Source organism: Lonchura striata, chromosome 4A, assembly GCF_050655825.1.
Source record: "Lonchura striata isolate lonStrDom1 chromosome 4A, ASM5065582v1, whole genome shotgun sequence".
In the NCBI taxonomy this organism is placed as follows: Eukaryota; Metazoa; Chordata; class Aves; order Passeriformes; family Estrildidae; genus Lonchura; species Lonchura striata.
In genome coordinates this window covers 4,314,360-4,335,750 of record NC_140742.1, presented here as the reverse complement: position 1 = coordinate 4,335,750, position 21,391 = coordinate 4,314,360, and the positions used below count along the sequence as shown (strand labels likewise).

The 21,391-nt window shown below is 42.6% G+C and overlaps 1 protein-coding gene across 2 annotated transcripts; it reads left to right on the top strand.

Moving 5' to 3' along the window:
- Window positions 1-515: 515 nt before the first annotated feature.
- On the top strand, window positions 516-20,846 carry ZNF711 (ZFX family zinc finger ZNF711). 2 transcript variants are annotated; one of them, XM_021531422.3, is made up of 9 exons: window positions 516-632; window positions 5,247-5,351; window positions 6,142-6,672; window positions 13,855-14,013; window positions 14,821-14,967; window positions 15,538-15,675; window positions 16,808-16,855; window positions 17,370-17,405; window positions 17,977-20,846. In XM_021531422.3, the coding sequence occupies exons 2-9, from the start codon at window positions 5,273-5,275 to the stop codon at window positions 19,152-19,154; spliced, it is 2,316 nt and encodes a 771-aa protein (XP_021387097.1). In that variant the 5' UTR covers window positions 516-632; window positions 5,247-5,272; the 3' UTR covers window positions 19,155-20,846. The 2 variants fall into 2 exon arrangements, with proteins under 2 accessions (XP_021387097.1, XP_021387096.1); XM_021531421.3 differs by having other exon boundaries at window positions 17,370-17,513.
- The last annotated feature ends 545 nt before the right edge of the window (window positions 20,847-21,391 follow it).

Sequence of the window (21,391 nt, the reverse complement as noted above, 5' to 3'; positions counted from 1 at the left end):
GCTTGTTATAAGAAGGTTCATGTCTGTAGCCTAACTAGTTTTGTCTATTAACAAACTGGTTCAACTTTGTATTTACTTGTCACGTTTAACCAGGCAAGTCGGGTTTTCACGCTGATAAGAGACCCACAGAACTGAAACTATTGCCCGAGCTATTTAAATGTTGAGTGTTTTATTCACTGCCCTCACTGGGACGGGTGTGTGGGGGAACTCCCCTCATTGCCTCTCACGGAGCCCCGGGCGGGAGCGGGGTCCCCCCGCGGTCCCCTCACGGAGCCCCGGGCGGGAGCGGGGTCACCCCGCGATGCCCGGGGCAGGAGCGGGGTCCCCCCGCGGTCCCCTCACGGGGCCCCGGGCGGGAGCGGGGTCCCCCCGCGGTCCCCTCACGGAGCCCCGGGCGGGAGCGGGGTCCCCCCGCCGTCCCCTGACGGTGCCGGGGGCGCGGGGGGGTCTGAGGGGGCGGCGGCGGCTGCGCCTGCTCGGCGCGCGGGGGCGCGCGTGACGTGCGGGGGGAGCGGAGCGGGGCCGCGCGCGCTCGCGGCCGCCGCCCGGCCCAGGCTGCGGGCGGAGCGGGCCCAGGCCCGGCCCGGCCCCGGCGCTGTCCCGCGGGCCCGGCGCACCCCGGGCCTGCACAGGTGAGCCGGGGCACGGGCACGGGCACGGTGGAGCCGCGCGGGCCGCGCTCCGGCACCGCCGCCGCGGTCGCAGCGGGCCGCGGCCGCCTCTGGGCGGGCGGGCAGGGGAGCCCCGGCCGGGCCCGCCGGTACCGCGCCGGGCGGGCGGTGCGGGCGGGCCCGGCGGTGGAGGGGCCGCGCGGGCGGGCAGAAAATGGCGGCACACAAGATGTCGGCCGGGCCGGCGGGGCGGGGAGGCCGCGGCTCGGGGCCGCGGGACGGCGTTCTCCCGGCCGGGAGCGCGTTATTCCCGCCGGGACGGCGTTGCCCCGGCGCTGTCCCCGCCCGTCGGCCCGCAGCGCCGCGGGACGCCCGCTCCTTTGTCCCCGCGCTCCCTCGGCCGCCTCCCCCCGCCCCGGCGGCACCGCGGGCGCGCCCGCGGCGGGCACGCGCGGGAGGGAGGAGGGAAGGAGGGAAGCGCCGGGATGCGCCCGGAGCCGCCGGGATGCGCCCGGAGCCGCCGGGCACCAGCGGGCACCGGCAACCCTTGGGCACCGCCGGCCGGCTCTGCCCGTGGTTTTTACAGCGGGACGTTTTAAGCCTGCAACCCGTAGATGTATTTTTGGTTTTTTTTTCTATTTTATCATTGGTTATTCTGTATTAAGAGCCTTTAGCGCGTTACAGGCGGCGAGACAAAATCTCGTTCGCTGGTTTTGTTTGTAGCGTTTTAAATGGGTTTAGAGTGTAAGTTGTCGTGGTGCTTTCTAGGTGGACACAATAAACGACTTTAAAATGGATATGCTGGTTTTTCATACCCAGTCTGTTCTCTGCCAAGGGTCTGTGATAACCTGCACGTTATTTTATTAATTGGGGTTTTCTAATTAAGATTTCTGCACAAGCAGGACGTTTCTCACTGCGTGTCTGTCAGTTGCTGCATTAAAATTAGGGGCGGAAAAAAATGAAAACGGTGTTATCAGGCGAGGATAATTGTTTGTTCCTCAACTTGAATGTTAAGAAATTAAATGGTTACACAGTATCTGGTTCCTATTTTTCAACGACGTCGAAGTTTATTTATTGTTCCATTGCTTCGTGTCTGAACCTGGTCCTTTTGGTTTAATGCAAATCTCATATGCAGCTTGTGAATAACCAAAACACCAGCAGTGCATGATGTTATGTTTTCCTTTGGAGCACGTAAACAAGATGCAAATTATTTAGAAGAAATCCACTATTTTAAAGGAGAGATTAGGGGCTGACCATGCAATTAGGCTTCATGTGAAACTACACCACCTGAACCTGCTATGAATAGATGTGTGTATAAACTGGGGAGATGCTTAACGTTTGCAGGACCACACAAATTGCATTCCTAAAGCTACATAAATAAAGAGCATGTATTTAAGCTGTAATTGCCATGTTGTAATTGGCATTCTGTAGAAATACACATTTGAAATATGGCAACAATGCCTGGAAGCGAGCACTGGGGTTGGGAGTTTCCCTGTCCCCCTGGGAACACCAATGACACCCTGTTTTTCCTGGGAAGGGTAGAAGTGCTGAAGCATTGGTTGTTGTGCTATCCCTCCTCCTTAAAATGCTTTGCTGGATATCTTTGCATTTGGAGTGTTTTCTTAAGCTGTCTCTGAAATGAAAATATTCCTGGCTATTTTGTGATACTTTCTTTAGGAAGAGTAAACTAAGAACAGATCAATGTATATCCCAAGAACTTCCACCAGTTTTTCAGTAGAATGTTGCTGTTAGGTGTCCTTAGGTCATTCCAAGCTGCCAACCATTACCCTTGATTTTAAAATTGCCATGTGCAGAAGTAATTTACAATTGCAGTCAGAGGTCAGCTATCCCTTCTTCTACTCTAAAATTCATTGCTTGTCTCAGCTGAGTCCCATCTAAGGAAAAGCTTTGGCATAAAGAGCTGAAATAGATTGAAATGAACCTCAGGCTCATTAGAAAGAGAACTGTTATTTTTCAGAAAAGCAAAACCATTCCAGATACTGACAAATTTTAAAAATTTAGCCTTTAGACATTGCTCTGGGAGTCTCAGTGTAGGCTGCGTGAAATACTTCATTTTGGGATGTGATGATAATATGCTCTTTCCTGAGCCAAGATAGCATGCTGTAATTTAAAAAAAAAATGGAATATTATAAAGTAAATATTTTATTGGCCGATGTTAAAAACATTTTCACTGTCTTTAAATATCTAGAGGAGAAGAGGAATTGAGAGAAAAAACTTGAGATGTTACAAGTTAGAGGAAGAGAGGAACAGATAAGTTTGGGATCGTGGCAGGGTGTAGAATTGTGGCTCTCTGCCTGATTTTTCCTTTCCCAAAGCTGTGATTGGATCTGTCTGTGGTGGTGTGGGTGTGTTACACAGTGTACTACAGGAGGAAGCTGAGAAGAGCCACAATTAATCACTGCACTGCATTTTTTTGTTGTTCCCAATAACAAGATTTGCCTGCATATGTGACATGTGGAACTGCATCATCTGCACTGCTGCAACCTGTGAGCAGAACCACCCGGTCTGGGGGCAGCCGTGGGCCTCACCCGGGTTAATAAACTCTCCCTGCAATAGCAGGAAGGGCTTTTCCTGCTGCCATTGTGTTCCTCTAAGATCCCAAAGTTGATATAAAAAAGAAATTTGTGATTGTGTGGTTGATTCAAGTCCATCCTTTGTCTGCAGTGAGGGTTTACAAGAACATTCTTCATAGGGTTGGTACAGCTTCAGCAGGGTTGTTGCCTGGGTGTCATCACCCATCTCTGATTTCAGGGGAAGTTTAGGGGATTGCTAATGCCATCCCATAACTCTGGTTCTTTTTCTAGTCATGTTAAGTACCAGGAAAATACTCTTTTAGTGATAATTTGCTTTCGCTGCAGAAATTTAAATTCAAATTATAGTCCTGCTTTGTAGTATTTTTTTATGTACCACAACACATAATATAGTTGTGCATCTAATTGTTTAATCTGAAAATAAGTTGCTTATTAATAAGGAAAAGATGTCTAGCATATTCTTCCTGTAATCTCAGATTGATATGAATTAAGATATTTCTTCATAACCATTTACTCTGAAGAAAGGAGTCTCTGAATGTAAAGGCTGTAGTCAGGAAATGTTAGATAGTGCCTTAATTCTGAAATAGCTAAGCAAGCTATTTGTGCCCTAGAGCTGCATTCTATTTTGTACTAGCAAGGATTCATTAGCTACAGGGAGAATTTTGGATGGCTGTGGTGGTAATTTGAGAGTGATGGAGCATTGCATTGAGGTTCTGGAGCTGCTCTGTGATCCTTCCAATGCTGAAAAAAAAATCGATTTTGGAGTGGAATTGTTTAGTAAAATCCTTGCCAGCTTTCCTCATGGATAATGTTTGACTTTTTTTGTATTTTTGAATTCAAGCCTCCTTGGGGTGGATGGGTGGCTTTCCCCTGCAATTGCCAACACTGGGCACCTTTGCTGAGGAGCTCAGGGGTTGTGGGAGGTCCTGGCTCTTCCTGGCCCACTGGCTGTGCCTTGGAGACGTCTCAGATTTTGGGCACTTGTTCTACAGCCTGGCTTGACCTTGGCTGAGGTGGCTCTTGAGGTAGAACTCACTGCAGTGGGGTTGTCAAGTGTGTTCTACCTCAGTAATTGGAGTTTCCTTCATAGTTTGGACTTAGATGATAAGATTTAACAAATTCTTGTGGTGGGGTACTAGTAGTTTCTTTAATGAGATCTAGGAGAGCAAAACCAAGGTTGGTGCTACAAGAGGAAAGCAGCATGCTTTGGAGACCTTGAAAGATTTGTACTCCCTTCTCCTCTCTGCCCCATTTAAGTCACTTAGTTCTGAGTTCTGACTGCATTCACCTCCCACAACTCCTAAAACTTCTTATTTGCTCTGGGATTCTGTCACTTCTTCTGATTCTTGGATATGAGAGGGCAGAAAAATACAAGGTTTTAGTCTAGTGCAACAGAGATTTTTATAGGCTTGAAATTTTTCACCTGTGAAAGCCTTGAGTTCTTTCCGATCCTGTGGGTGATTCTGTTGGGTCACTTTGCACTGAGAACTTGTGTCAAGTCCTTTGGGTTGCAGCAAATTGCAAAGTAATTTAAAATTCTCACACTTCAGTGCTTAGTAGCAATGCTGGAATGCTGATTTTATCCTTCTCTCTTGTGTTTTATGGGAACACTGTCAAATGATAGATGCTTTCTCCTGCTCTGGGAGTGACTTTGTGTAGCTGTACCTTGTCAATGAGATCTGGCATCCCCAATTAAATGTACACATTAAAAATAGTTTTGAAGTGTCTCATATATCCAAATTTTGAAAGAATTGGAAAAATTGATACTCCCATTACAATTCTCCACTTTCTTCATTGTAGCTCCATACATCCAGAATCACCAGTTTTGATAATTAGTAAATGAGTCTGTAGGCAGGCAGAACAGAGGCTGCTTTGTGCACAATTGCTAATATTTATTGTTACGCTAAGGTCCAAAAATGTAAACTGAAATAGCAAAGTGAATTGTGTGAAGTGTTGCTTACGATTTTCTTGACTTTTTGGGTAACTGCTTCTCTGAGTTTGTCATTGTAACACATTGATCCAGTAAAGCTAATCAACACAAGACCACCGTTAAACATAAATTCTCATTTTTGTTTTGTTGCAGTTGTTTGTGAATGAATTTGGCTGAATATGGATCCAGGTGGCGGAAGTCTTGGATTGCAAACACAGGAATCCAAAATGCCTCACACTATGATCATGCAAGATTTTGGTAAACATTTTAAGTATTAAAAATAATGAGCAAAATCCAGAACATGATCTTCTCAAGTATTGGGAAGGACTATGTCTATACCAAGATATTTGCATTTGAATTACAACACTGAATAATGTTTATTATTTTTTTTTAATTTTGATAAGAAGCATTTTATTGAGTGTTTTCAAGATTAAAACTGCTGTTTGTGTGCTAAAGTAGTTCACTGTGCATTTTATGTTATGTCTAGAAAAGTAGTCTGCAAATATGACTGGCCAGTCCAGTCTAGTAATGAAAACCAGGTTTCTGCCTCCAGCCATTCCTTGTGATGTGGGGCAAGTTGTTGGAAATTTTACTGTAAATATTGCATAAAATGGAGTGTTTATTTTTAACAAGGCCCTTGCTGTCCAAAGGATGAGTCTTTTATTGTAACAACAATTAATGGTTTGTTACCACATTTCCAGTGTCACGCAAGAATTCTGTGAAGGTTACATTGCTGCTGCAAGGAAATGTTTTCTAACTGGGAATTAAAAAAGAGAGACTGAACTGTAAAGTGGCCTTTAGTTTTTAACAGATCTAAGTTTGGGAAATCTACACATTATGTCTTCAAGTGGTTTGTTTATCTTAGCTTGTGCAGAATAGGCTGCTTTGGACAGTGTTTATTGGGTGAAATGCAAAACATGGATGTGGAGAAGTACAGATTTTTCCATCTGTGTTTAACTTGCCTATGTGATAACTCCATTCCTTAGATAAGCCAGTTGCTGGTGCAAGAATGGTAACATTTTTCTCCTGGTTCATGGTTGTTCCCTAGTGGCTGGCATGGCTGGCACTGCTCACATCGATGGAGACCACATAGTTGTGTCGGTCCCCGAAGCTGTCCTGGTTTCTGACGTGGTCACGGATGATGGGATAACCCTGGATCATGGCCTGGCAGCTGAGGTGGTCCAGGGGCCCGACATCATCACGGAAACGGACGTTGTCACCGAGGGCGTCATCGTCCCTGACTCCGTGTTGGAGGCTGATGTTGCCATTGAGGAGGCTTTGGACACCGGTGACCACGTTCTGACTTCTGACCTGATCACAGAAACCGTGCGGGTCCCCGACCAGGTGTTTGTGGCAGACCTTGTCACGGGCCCTGAGGGACACTTGGAGCACGTGGTGCAGGACTCGGTGGCCGGGGCCGACTCGCCCACCATGGTCTCGGAAGAGGTGCTGGTGACCAACTCGGATTCGGAGGCTGTCATCCAGGCAGCTGGGACTGTCCCTGGCTCCACGGTCACCATCAAAACCGAGGACGACGACGACGGCAAGAGCACATCTGAAGACTACCTGATGATATCTTGTAAGTCCACAGAGGTAGATTGGAGCAGGAGGGAGCTGAGCTGGAAGTGCTCTGGTGGGGAGAAGTTCCTGTAACTGCACTCTTGGAATGCTCAGGGGATAGGCTGGTGCCCGGTTCATTCCTGGTGTCTGGATTTGGGGGTTTTGATGCAAAATCACTGATGCAACAAGAAAGAGAAGGACATTGATGCTGCTGAGTGAGTGGGTGTGTATGTTTGTGTTTCTGAAACTAGATATTCCAGAAAATTTAAGAAAAACACCTTGGAAATTTAAACACTCAATTTATTTTGAATATACTTTTTTTTTTTTCTAAAAAGCACCACAGGTGTATTACAATGCTATGTAGATTAATTTAAAAATAACATATTGGGATTAATCAGGAGAATCCACTAAGAAATAGGTTTTTTAAGATCTCTAACTCAAAGTTTTCTCAATATGTCCACAAAATGTGTTTTTTTTAGTGTATTAAAAATTACAATAGGTATTTCATTGTCTGTTGTGCTGTTCTGGGCTGAACTTGGAAATAAGGGTTCGTGTTCATTAATGAATTGGCTCATTAACACATTCCAGTTCCTACACAGCATCCAGCTCCATATGATCCTGTTGACAATAGCTGAGGTTGGCTGCTGAAAGAACCTTGGGTACTTTGTGTTTCTTCTGTGCTTACATTATACCCAAGGTACCAATTGTTGCTGCTACACAAATTTGATAAAATATAGTCCAAGTTATTTTTTTAATTCTTCAAATCACTTACTGAAACATGAGCAGGTCGAAACAGATTTAATTTAGTCAGAAGCAATATGTTAAAAAAAGTCAATGCCAAGTGTGTCAAAGTGTCAGTCTATTCACAACAGGCTGCATTTATTAAAAATTTCATTACAGAGGACACCATTGATTTGTGATTATAAAAATTTCCCTCTCTTATAGCATTTATGTCCCTTATGCAAAATATATTTGTTTTCCTTCAGTACAGGATGATTTTTAATGATTTTTAAAGCTATCCATCATTACAACAGAAGTCAAAAAGAGGCTTTTTTGAAAAAGGAACTTCAAAAATGAGTCTATAAAGCAAATTAGACCTGCAACAAAGAAAACCTTGTGTGTTTTTGTGAGGAAAAGAACACAATTTTTACAGTCAGTTGTTTCACTGAACAAATTCCTCCTTTCTGACAGAGTACTTAGGATAAGTTTATTCTGCAACTGGCTATTTCCATTGTCATTATAAGTACAGTCATCTTTGGAACTCTTTCTGAGAGAGATGAGTGTGATGGATGCTGATGATCCTGCACTTAGACCAGAACATCTGAAGCTTTCAGTTACCTGATGGCCCCACGAGTGTCTGACACATTTATGGTTTTGTCAGGTGTTCTCAAGCTTGGCTTTCACAATGTTTCACAATGTTTCAAAGTCATTTTGAGACCTAATTTTCAGCAAATTAATTTTTCATATATATATAAAATAGTGATGTGCCTGAATAGTCACAGTTGGAAGCTACATTATTCATCTAGGAGTTTAAGTAATCATTTATGTAAATTAAGGCAGTCATAGAATCGTTTAGGATGGGAAAGAGCTGTAAGATTATTGAGTTTAATTGTTCTCCCAGCACTGCCAAGGCCACCACTGACCGTGTCCCCAAGTGCCACATCCACATGGCTTTTAAATACCTCCAGGGATGGGAACTCCAGGGCTGCACATCCCTTTCCATGAAGGAATTTTTCCAGTATCCAGCCTGAGCCTCCCCTGGCACAGCTCAAGGCTGTTCCCATTTTCTGGGAGCAGAGCCTGACCCCTCCCTGGCTGTCCCCTCCTGCCAGGAGCTGTGCAGAGCCACAAGGTCCCCCTGAGCCTCCTTTTCTCCAGGCTGAGCCCCCCCAGCTCCCTCAGCCCCTTCCCAGCTCCGTCCCCGTCCCTGGACTCTCTCCAGCCCCTCTCTGTCCCTCTGGTCACGAGGGTCCCTGAGCTGCCCCCAGCGTGGGGGTGCTCCAGCAGTGCCAGCACAGGGGACAGCACTGCCCTGGTCCCCCTGGCACCGTTCCTGGCCCAGGCCAGGTGCCACTGGCCCCTTGCCCACCTGGGCACCGCTGGGTTACGTCCTGCCACTGGCACCAGCACCCCCAGGGCCTTTCCCAGCTTCCCAGCCCTTCTGGCCCAGCATGGAGCTTTCCATGGGGTTGTTGTGACCCCAGGGCAGGATGTGACACCTGCGAGCCCCCACAGCTGCCTCAGCCCAGGATCCAGCCTGTCCAGACTCCCCTGCAGAGCTTCCCCCCTCCAGCATCAACACCTCCCCAGCTCAGTGTCACTGCCAAGCTGATCCCCTCATCATCCCCTCATTGATAAAGGTCTTTGAGCTCTGTTGTGTTATACGTTTTGAACCTGTGTTGTGCTGGGGATGCCAGCTTGACCCCACAAAGTGTCTGCTGTTGTGTTCTTATTACTAGTAATGAATCGTTCTTATGCAGTTTTTAATTTTTTTTATTGTTCCAATATTAGCCTTGAATTTGTTTTGTTTATGGAGATAACATGTTGTGTAGAATAGATAAAGGCCTCAATTTATCAAGCAGCAGGTCAAAACTTTTTATTTACTTAAATGTATTCAGTTGTCCAATGCTGTCAATATGGTAGGTAGTGAATTTTAGAATATTTCATTTGGGGTGTATATATAAGACTGTTGAACTTGTTTACCAACATAAATCACACACTTCTAAAGAATTTCAAAATACTCAGTTGTCTTTTAATGAAATTTAGCATCTAAAAAGGGAAGACTACATAAAATGCCAGATATGCCCTTAGGGAATACCACAAGTTGTTCTGTTGAACACATGTGGGAACTACGAAAATATGACATTTTAGGGTATGGAACTGACTGTGGAGTTTTAATTTCCCTTATGCTTGTTAGGAGTTGCAGCTTAAATGACAGAACCATAGAATGGATTGGGTTGGAAGAGACTTTACTGAAAGGTGATTTTTTGCCATTTTGAGGTGACATTCACATGTAGATACTTTATACACTTCTGGTAACTACATTTTCTGTGTAAGTACTATTTGGACAATATGAAGATTGTGACTATATGAAGTTATGTGACTATCTGTGTATGATTTTATGATTGGAAAGTTTCATTGGAAGATTATCACCACTCTGCAGTTCAATTCAGCTTTTTCAAACCAGCTTTATAAGCATAGGGCTTTAAAAATCTATTTTTGATACGTTCACAACATGAATACCACGGGGTGTTCGCAGTTCTTTGCTTTAAGCCATCCGAACACCTCAGTAAAAAGGAATTGGATGCCAAATGCTGTGGTGGGCCCCTGACCCCAGCCCTTGTCAGAGTGAGATGGAGCTGGTGGGCAGCACACGCCGTGCTGCAGGGGCAGTGGGCAGTGCAGCTGAAGCCTCCCCTCTTTTGTTTTTCAGGTTTGCGATATTCAGACCCACAGCGGGTTGCCAGCCCCCGCTCCGCGTGCCGGCCCCATGCACTATTCTGGTGACCTCAAAGCCACCACTGACCCACACTGGAGCTGGCCCGGGGGTAAGGTACTGTGCCACCAACACCTCCTTTTTAGTGTCTTACACTGTTGCCTCATTTGCTAAACATTTTAGGATTCCTACTCCTCTATTTGAACCTATGGGACTTAAGTAGATCAGACATTAGAAAAACCTGGAGAATTGTCAAAGCCTTGTGGGACTTACCTTGCCCTCGTGTTGCTCCTCTGGTGGCTGTGGCATCACCAGCATAGTGCATGTGAGGCATCACATGGATTGGGAGCTGGCAATCCACGGTGAATCTGGACATCACACACCTGAAAACAGCCAAGCCAGGTAAGTTTAACACTGGGAGTGTGCTGAGTTTTCCTTTAAAGTTTGTTCACTCAGGAGGATTCAGCATCTGTTTATGGAGGTTCTCTGTTGTGTTTTTTCAGTTTAAGGGACCAGATAATAACATGTAGTGCTTCTGGTGGGTGAATCGGAGCTGGAAGACACTTTGATATTGCACTGACAGAAAGGAAGCAAGCATTCCCTGTTCCCCTGAGCTATCCCTGGGAAAAGCAACAGAGAATTTAGCACTGATGGGTTACCAGTGATGGAAGGCATCTTACTTAGACAACAGAATATTTTCATGAGCTGTTCTAAAAAACAATAGTATTTTTGAATCTGACAAAGATTACTTGTCCTGCTATGTTGTTTTTCTCTTACCTAAATCTGTTTAAAAGGTAGATGGAAGCCATGAGATTTACTTCACATAAGACAGGAGTTTAAGCAAAGGCAATTGCCAACTCAGTGTGTTTTGTTGTATTTGAAACAAAAAGCAACATCCTACAGGTAATAGTCTATGCTGATGTTATTTTCTCAGGCCAGATGATATTTTCCAAATTTTATATTACACATTTTCTCTTTTAGAAAAGTGATCCCGGAAGCTGTGGATACACAAACTTCCTGATAGGTTTCCCATTTTTTAACTTAAGTTGTAAAGACTGAATTTTTTGGAGAGTACACAGAATGGTTAATGATGTAGAAGTAGCCACAAATGTTAAAAGTACTGTTCTAAGTTTGTCCCTCTAAAACAGGACTCTCTATTTTTAAAGGATATTGAAGATAATATTAGTTAAATAGTTGGAAATTTTTCCATAAAGAAAACTTCCCATCACACATGTGGTAACTCCCCTGTTCAGCAGGAAGTTGCTGTTGTTGAGTAACTTCCCAGGACAGAAATGCTTATTTCTATAAGCATTTTTTTATAACATGTTATATTTATAAAATACGTGGGTTTAGAAAAAATTTGTGTTGCTTGAGTTGCAGATTTGAAAAGAACTTTATTACCACATCCCAGTTCTAAATTGGAAGGGTTTGTGAGCTTTGAAATACTCTTTTTGGCAGTCATGAGCTGGGTATATAATCCCTTCCTGTACTGGGGATTACCTCCAGTCCTTCCAACACTCACACATGGCAGTGGGAATGGTCATTGTATTAAATTAAACTTACATTTATCATTTTCCAGAACATGCATAAGAAACTTTGATAAATTTTAAAAGCCGTTCAGAAAAGAAAAAAAAAATATTTAATAAGTTCATGCTTAGTGAATGTATGGAAATATTTATCCCAAGATAAGAGAATTTCAACATCTTCACTTTTCTGTCTTCTGACAATCCCATTCTGGCAGCTTAAAAAATGTCAATTAGCAGGTGCAGTAACACTCCCACAGGGGATATAAAAGGGTTTAATGACCTGGTGCTGGGAAAGTCGAGTGTCAGAGGAATATTGCAGGTTCTCTGTTGTGGCTCTCTCCGTGTTTGTGCTCTGAGAGTTCCCAGTGTCCTGCCAGGTCACACAAACATCAGGCAGCACGTGGCACACTCTCACATCTCACAGGTGTTGATGTTCCTGGCATTGATTTCAGTAGAGATTTAGAGAGTTTTTTAATTAAAAAAGCAAAACTGTCTTCCTGAGGAAATTTTTTTTCCTGATCCACGTTTGATACTTTTTCAGCAATGGAATTAATCCGTTAGTTACCAGAAAACCCCCAAACCCCACCAAACAGCTAAACCAGTATTTTAAAAATTTTTTCCATAGGTGTTTCAGGTTATAGAGCCTGGTGCTGATAACAGCAAGGTTTTGGGATCAATTCCCATATGGATTATTCACTTAAGAGTTGGACTTGATGATCCTTGTGGGTCCCTTCCAACTCAGAATATTAATTTTCATCAAAGTGTAGACTTCACAGAGGTTCTAAAACAAAACCAAATATTTACTTGTACTTCCCTACATTTTACCTGATTCTGTCCTCAGTAATTTTTGTACTCACCTGGTGCAGTCCAAGATTTGTGAGGTTTCCCAGTGCTGTGGGCTGGGTGGGTGTCTGTGGGAAGAGCTTAATTTGGGATTGCTGGGGTGGATTCCATTCCCCTGCTGCAGGAGAGGCACCTTCTGCTTCCCACCTCCAGTGACTGCCCCAAGCATTAAAGGCTTCAAGTGACTCCAGCTTAGGGGGCTAAAGCAGCTCTTGGGAGCAGCCACCAGTGCCCTGGGAGCAGGAAAGTGGGAGGGGATTGGGGCCCCAGCACTGCAGCCATCCCAGGTAAGCCAGCTTTTCCCAGGGATCAGGGCCTCGGCATCCCCACAGAGTCAGGAAGCTCTGCTGTCACCTCAGTGTTCACCCTCAGGAGATTTTCTTTGCTTTGTGCACACATACTTTCAGCAAGATGCTGTTCTCCTGGAATGTATTTCATTCAGATTTTGTCTACATTTTGTGGGATTCTCCTCTATTTAGAGGATTTCAGTGGGTGTTCAGCACTGCGCAGGTTTGTGTTGACCATCTGCACAGGAGCTAAATTGATCCTCAGTGAGAAGTGTGTCAGTACATGTGTCAGAGAGATGCTGAGTGCAGTGCCCTCTGGGTTGGCAATTTGAGCTGTATCTATGGTCATCTCTTTGAATGCCCTTTTTACCAAATATGTTGCTTTTAATAGGTTGCATGTATTTTTTTTCTTAGAAATTAAATGAGCATTTTGAATGTGTAAACCAAATAATCAGCCAAGTGAGTGGTGTAAAGAATGAGAAGTCAATCTCTCATAGTCGTATTTGGATTTATTGTCACTGCATCTTTTAAGCTGCTGTATATCATGCATTAATCTTCATTAATGCATATGTTTTCAAGTGATAAAGTGGATAAAATTATCATTTCTTTGAGGAAGAAGACACAGTCAGATTTTTGATGCACAGTTCTTTAGCTGGGAATATACTCCAGTCATCACACTCCTCAAGAGTTTCAGCCACTAAATTTTAGTCACTATGCATCAGTGAAACTTTTGAGAACTCTCAGACTGTAACAGGCAATTCTGGGTTAATTTTTAATGCTTTTGTATAGATATTTAATTTGAATTATTGATAATTTTTTTCTTTCTAAGAGTAATAGTTTCAGCCATAACCAGTTACCTCCATTCCCTTTGATGACAAGCTCCCTCTTGTGTCCTTTATTCTGTAATTCCTGCTGTGTTTCCTGACTTGAAATAAAATACTGAACTTCTGGAATCTTTTAAGTTTCTTGAGATGAGCTGCTTTTAAAGGCCACTTATGAATACAAACCTTTCCTGTGCATGGGGAGAATAGTGGAGAAAATCATGCTACTGATTACTTTGGCTTCTAAAAATGTGTTTGAACCTCATTTTTATTCTCTTCTCTTTGCAGTGGATGATGTTGGAGAGAAATTGGATCATATAGGAAGCACTCCCTTGAAGATCAGTACAGAGGTGGCAAATGATGATGTTGCTAAAGATGATGGCTTTGGTTCAGAAGTTATCAAAGTCTACATATTTAAAGCTGAAGCTGAAGATGATGTTGAAATAGGTACCTTGAAATCCTATTTTTTCTTTCAGTAGTGTGAAGTGTTTCAGGGTCTTTCTCTTTGTTCTTCATTCCATATAATCCAGTGACTGGAGTGTTTTGTAGAATATGACATTTGTGGAGGCTGCTCAGGTGCAGTAAATCCTGGGTGTGGATTAGTCTCGGGTTCTTTTTTGATTAGCAGGGCTATTTTCAGGCAGCCAAAGCTCAAATGTAGAAGTGGTTGTGTGTCTGCAGCTGCTTTTTCAGCTGCTGCTTTTCTCTGACTTTGCAAGACACAAGTGTGTCAGCACAGCAGAGCTTCTGGAGTGGATCCCTTTAGTTGGTGGGAGCCTTTGATGGCCTTTGCAGAGAGAAGTGAGGAATTCTGGGGCTGCAGGTGAACCAAAGGACTCAGAACTCTCACAGTTCCCGTTGCCCATGGATAGACCAGCAATCCCCATGCTCTGAAAGGATGCACAGCTCACCTGTGTCTGTTCCTGAAAAAGCAGAATCCCTCTCCTGGCTGTTCTTGGAGCTGAAACCTCTGGATCATTCCCAGGCCCTGTTCCCAAATACTGATTTTTCCTCTGGGGATGGGCTCTCAGTCTGCAGGGACAGAAGGGACAGACTGCTCGTGCAGCAGCAAAACCAAAGAGAGGGAGAACCAAAACCTCTGATGGCTGAGCAGTAACTCTCAGCAGGGCTGTTCTCTGAGCTGCTCTCAGGGAGGTGGTCCCAGCAAGTCAAAAAAATACTTGGATCTGAAATGAATCTTACCAGTAGCTTTGTTCACATTGACTTAATGTGTGTAACTTCTTTTTGTTTGAGGTGGGACAGAAATTGTCACCGAGAGTGACTTTCACAATGGCCATTCTGTAGCTGGAGTCATTGAACAAGGAGGTGTTGGGAGAATGCAGCGAGAAAAAATGGTTTACATGGCTGTTAAGGACTCTTCTCAGGAAGATGAAGATATTAGTAAGCATAATAAGAAACATTTTTGTTTCTCATGCTGTTTGTGCACCCATATAACCATCATTCTCAAGGACATTTTTAGTTATTTTCTGAAGAATTCTTCAGCCTGAAGTAGTAGAAAACTAAGCTCATCTTTCCTAAAAATAAAAAGCAAGCTATAATTACTTTAAAGTGATGTGGCTAATGCACTTTGTGCATACTGTGTGCAGTCATTTAATTATTTATATTAAATTTAACATATCAATGGATGAAGTTAATGAGGTTAGTCAAACTTCTTATTTTTCTATTTTCCTACTGTGAATTAAGCAGCTTCTGACAAAGTAACAAATGTCATCAGTTGCAAGTTCATGAGTTTGTCTATTGGAAATTTTGTGGACATTTGTTTTGGATTAGTATTTATTGATACATGTTTTCTCTCTTTAAGGAATATCTGAATAAGCAATGATCCACTAAATGCCAAAGGAAGAAAATTAATTTATAATGGGTATCAATCAGAGCAAGAACAAATTAAATGAAGGAAAGGTTTGGAAAGGCAGAATAAAATTAAAGTTTTATTCTCCTCCCTTCATCCAGGCTGTGCTGAAATAGCAGATGAAGTTTATATGGAAGTTATTGTAGGGGAAGAAGAAGCCACATCCCTTCCAGACACCCAGCTTGAGGACTCTGGTGTGAATAAAACGTTTGTCCCCGTTGCTTGGGCTGCTGCTTACGGTAGGAGCCTGTGCTTCTTTCCTGAAAATCCCTGCCATTATTTCCTCCCTCATCCAGCTGCCAGCATCTCTGGGATGACCTCACCTTGTTGTGGGGTTTGGAAACAGCTTCTGATCTCTGCCATGCAGCGATTGCTGTGTGTTGGGTTTCATGGAGTAGAAAGGAAAGCTTGTTAGGAGAAGTTTGATTTTGTTTCAGATCCCAGCTCAGATGTACAGAGTATGTGGGGTTTGATGCTTAATGTTGAAGATCTTAAACAACAAGAACAGCCTTAAGTATTTTACCTGAGGAGGGGGAAGGGGGAAATACTGTAAAAAGGGAATAGTAGGAATAAATGTGTAAATATGTTCCTAATAATTTCAGTTTATAGACATGTTTTAAGCCTGTTAGTCCTTCAGGTGAGAAACAAAAAAGTGATTTGTTTTCAAATAGCGGAAGTGTCTTAGGATATTGTGACTTCTGTCTATTGTTTTGTATAATTTCCTTGGATTTTGGTCTGTTAAATGTTTGTTAAGAGGGTATTGAATTATCCATAGTTTCTGTTACAATTAAATTAAGCAAGCCAGTGAAAATTCCTTCATGTGGCAGACAGAGCCCAACAGCTGGGCTGGTAAAGTGCTTCAGAACCACAGAGCTTTGGCACATAGCAGCAAATACTTCCAGTGCAAAGTGAGGCATGTGCTCCTGAGGTATTCCTTGTGCATCTCCAAAACTCCACTGTGCTGAGAGGCTGATAAGGGCCAAGTCCTCTTATCTGCCTCCTTCTCTCCAGACAGATAACGTGCTTCCATCTCAGGAGCAAAATGTGCATTTCAGATAACCTCTGCAGTGCTATCTGAGGGGATAGATGAGGTTAAAAGTTTGCAGAAACAAGCATATTAATAATGGAAAGCAGGAGAGCCAGCAGGGTAAGCATGCAGACACAGACCAGGTGGATGTTAACTCCTCCCAGAGATGGGATTTTGGTTCCTGAGGCTCACGATTACACAACACCAAGCTGCACATCTCCACTTGGATGGTGTTAATCTGTTACTTATTAGCTAAGCTAGTTTTCTCTCATTATCAGGCTTTCAAAAGAAGCATCTTTAAAAAGAATATTATTTTATAATAACTAAAATACCATTTTCTGCAGGAGATGAAAGAAGGCTTCCCCGAAGATACGAAGATGGTCAAGCGGCAGGTGAGAACTTTTAACAGCATTAAAACTAAAACTGTCTTTTAAAAAACAGATATTTCTGTGTCAGTACTCCTAATCAGAGATGCAAAGAATGAGCAATAAATGAGATATTGAAGGACTCCACAGTCTTTCTCTACTGTTCTGAATGAAAACAGTTCTAGATGTCTGTAGGCCTTTGGAGGGGGTGGGGAAGTTGGGAGGCACTGCCAAGTTTTTAATGTAGTTTTGCAGACAGAAAAGAGATAATGCAGTTGTTAAGAAGTAAAAACAAGTTAAATAAAAACCAAGAAATATAATTAGAAATTAATCAGTGTATAAACAATCGTACCCTTGATTTTTGCCAGGAAAGATAGATAGTGATTCCCATTAGCACACTTCTGTTTAATGTATGTTATGGTAGAGGAATGGGCAGTGCTTGTTTTTAAAAAGTAGATAATGCTGCTGTGCAATTCCAGTCGTCAGTCCCAAAGAAACAAGTTGTTTAAGGTTTTTTATGGTGTCTAATTTTTGTTTCTAGGAAATAACTTGGATACACGATTAGAAAACAAAAACGGTAATGCAACACAGTACCTGCAGATTTGTGATAGCATTAGCACTAATAGAGTGCTCAAACAAAAAACCAAGAAAAGGAGGAGAGGAGAGGCCAGGCAATGGCAAACAGGTAAACACTGGATGGTTACGGTATTGTCACGGAGTGCCACTTACTCCTGTCCTATTCCTTTTCTCTTTTTTAAGCTGATGCAGAATTAAAAGCTATAAATGATGATTTGCGTATTTCCTGTGTCCTTCCCCCCTCCAGTTCTGTGCCTAGAAAATGTCATATTTTGCTATTCAGAGTCAGTACAACCAGGGCTGATGAAATTCATTGGAATGTTGCAAGCTATTAAAAAGTACCCATGGCTATATTCAGTGCACATGTGATATTCCTGATCTGTTTGAGCAGTTTCTAAAACAGAACTATATAAACTATAGGTGCTGTGGATTGGTTGTTTTTAAACTACTGAGCCACTCTCTCTCTGCTGCAAGTGTAAGTGCATGAATCTGAACAGCACTTGGCTGATATAAAACTTCTTAGTCAGTAAATGTGTTTCTTTCATAACTTGTTTTTGTTTGTTCAAAAACAGCTGTTATAATAGGTCCTGATGGACAGCCCTTAACAGTTTACCCTTGTCATATTTGTGGGAAAAAATTTAAATCCAGAGGATTCTTGAAAAGGCATATGAAGAACCATCCCGATCATATGATCAAGAAGAAATACCAGTGTACAGACTGTGACTTTACAACTAACAAAAAAGTAAGTTTCCACAATCATCTGGAAAGCCATAAACTTATAAATAAAGTTGATAAAACGCACGAGTTTACAGAGTACACGAGAAGATACAGAGAGGCGAGCCCGTTGAGTTCCAATAAGCTCATCCTGAGGGACAAGGAGCCCAAGCTCCACAAGTGCAAATATTGTGACTATGAGACTGCAGAGCAGGGGCTGCTCAACAGGCACCTGCTGGCAGTCCATAGCAAGAACTTCCCTCATGTGTGCGTGGAGTGCGGGAAGGGCTTCCGCCACCCCTCGGAGCTGAAAAAGCACATGAGGACCCACACGGGGGAAAAGCCATACCAGTGTCAGCACTGCGTGTTCAGGTGTGCTGACCAGTCCAACCTGAAAACTCACATCAAAACCAAACACGGCACCGACCTGCCCTTTAAATGTGAGCACTGTCCCCAGGCCTTCGCCGACGAGAAGGAGCTGCAGCAGCACACCGAGCTCTTCCAAGGGCATAAGACTCACCAGTGTCCCCACTGTGACCACAAGAGCACCAACTCCAGTGACCTGAAGCGACACATCATTTCAGTGCACACCAAGGATTTTCCCCACAAGTGTGAGGTGTGTGAGAAAGGCTTCCACCGGCCCTCGGAGCTCAAAAAGCATAGCGAGACCCATAAAGGGAAAAAGATCCACCAGTGTAGGCACTGTGACTTCAAAACCTCCGACCCTTTTGTGCTCAGTGGGCACATCCTCTCCGTTCACACCAAGGACCTGCCTTTTAAATGCAAAAGGTGTAAAAGGGGCTTCAGGCAGCAGAACGAACTGAAGAAGCACATGAAGACCCACAGTGGCAGGAAGGTGTACCAGTGCCAGTACTGTGAGTACAGCACCACGGACGCGTCGGGCTTTAAGCGCCACGTCATCTCCATCCACACCAAAGACTACCCCCACAGGTGTGAGTTCTGCAAAAAGGGCTTCCGCAGGCCCTCCGAGAAAAATCAGCACATAATGAGGCACCACAAAGAGGCCATAATGTGATAGGTGAGCTCCAGAAGGAAGCGATGTAGAAACTGTGATATGCTAATCGGGGAAAAAAATAAATCTCACGAACTGTTTCTCCTGGTTTCAAAGCTTGATATTAAACCATAACTTTACATTCTTTGTATTAAAAGTCTTAAAAAGTATTAGGGTTGCCAGGGGATCTCATAGCCCTATGATTGTTGCTGATCAGAACCTAAAGAGCACTAGAGAATGCAGAGGATGGATGAATGTCTTAAATTTGCAGAAGGATGGATGAATGTCTCCAAGTGAACAGTATTTGCCATTGCTGAGTCTAGAGGACAGGGCAGAGCTGATTGTGTGACCCATTCTGTCAGTCCCAACGTGTGTCTCCAGTATGGAAACAGATCCCTGGTGAGGTGAGCTACAGAGGGTTTGCAAAGGAGCCCCCTCTTCACTTCTTGTGCAGTTTGGAACGGGGAGTTTTAGTCAGACACTTCATCACAACGTTTTCAATTGTGCCTAGAAATTGAATTCCAGAACTGGCGAAATTTGGGGGGGGGGTGTCCCTTGTTCGGTTTGGTTTGTTTGTTTTTTTTGTTTGTTTTTTTTTTAAACATTTCATAGGGAAACTTTTTGGTTTCCTTTATTAGTTTAAGTCCAAGAAGCATTTTTTTTACTGGTTTTCAAAGCTGCTAACCTATTTTATTGCAGGATATGATGTTTAAAATAGAGCATTATGTTATGGTCTCAGAGGTGGTGTTCTGGTGCTAGGGTTAAAGATGTATATGTATATAATTTCCCTTTTTTATCTGAAACTACAGTTGAATGTTGTTCAGTATGGCACATATAACAAAATTAACTTTGAATTTGACTTTTTTTTTTTTAAAGGATAAAAATGGATGCAGCTCATAGTGTTGTGACTCAACACTATTATTTTTTTCCTCGCTACTTTAAAGTCTTCTCTAAAAAGAATATTAAAAACAGTTGAAAACTGTAGGGGTTTTTTAATTAAAATTCAAAGTACTTAGAAGTTCTTTAGGGCAGTTGTTCTTAACAGGTATGACAGTTACTGTCCTACCTCCTAATAGGAAATTTTCCATATAGACGTAAAATTGCACCTTTTAATCGATTCTTTTAAAAAAAGATCTATACCATGCTATAAACATGCATTTTCAATCTGTAAGAAAGTATATATGCAGTATTTAACCAGAAAAACCTGCTGCCACTAGTTTGGAGGTGGATCTTGAGTTTACAGTGTATACATTTAAAATATGCATCCCTTTAAAAATGCTTTGTGTTAGCATGCTGCAAATCCAATGGCGCTTATATAACGAGCTGGTCTAGGGCTATTTAAAAAAACCTGGTCATAAATGTTATGCATATAATGTGTATTTTTTACTTTTTTTAGTTGCTTCATGTTTGCACACAGCTGTTCACATGAGAAATTGTAACTTCATGCTATATTGTGGCTTTGTGTTCCAGATAATGTTCATATTTTGTTTTTGCACCAGATGAGAATCAGTTCCTTGAGAATAAATTTTTTTTATATTTCTAAACTTCAGAAAGTTAAAATTTGGGAAATCTCTTAGACAAATAAGTGTTTTATGTGGCTGTAAAAAATGATGTACACGCTGTAAAATAAGATTGTCACTGTTCTGTGGGATTATTATTTCTAAATGTGTTACTCATCGTAACGGGCATACAATAAAATGCATCTCTTGCACTCCAGATTTTTTGGAGTTTCCTTTTCATTTTTGGTGTTTAGGAAAGTGCCATTCTCTGTAAATTCGTCTGGTATTTTTAATTGCATTATTCACTAATTAATATATAATCACATTTCAAGTAAACAGGTTACTACAGGTCTATTTATCAGACTGTTGAGGAGAGAACATTGGGTTTGATTTAATCCTTTAGACTCACAGGTAATGTATTTATGTCTGTTTTGCTTATTTCTAAAATAATTATCAAATCTGATACTGACATTGCTTTGAATTTTTTTTTCCTTTAAGAGAACAAAAAACTTCTCACATATTTTAGGAAAACCCAGGTAGGTTTTTGTCTTTTTACCTGTGTAATAACAGCTTGCTGAATGAAATGCTAAAAACACTGCTGTCCTAAATTCCCTCTCTTTTTAGAATATTTGAATTGCAACATCAATAGCAGATTAAAAAGCTGAAGAAGAACATGTGCTATTAAATGAACCCTTCATCAAGGATTTCCAATGGGCTTTGAGCCACTGAACTCAGGTTTTGCACAAAGAGGAAAAATAAAGC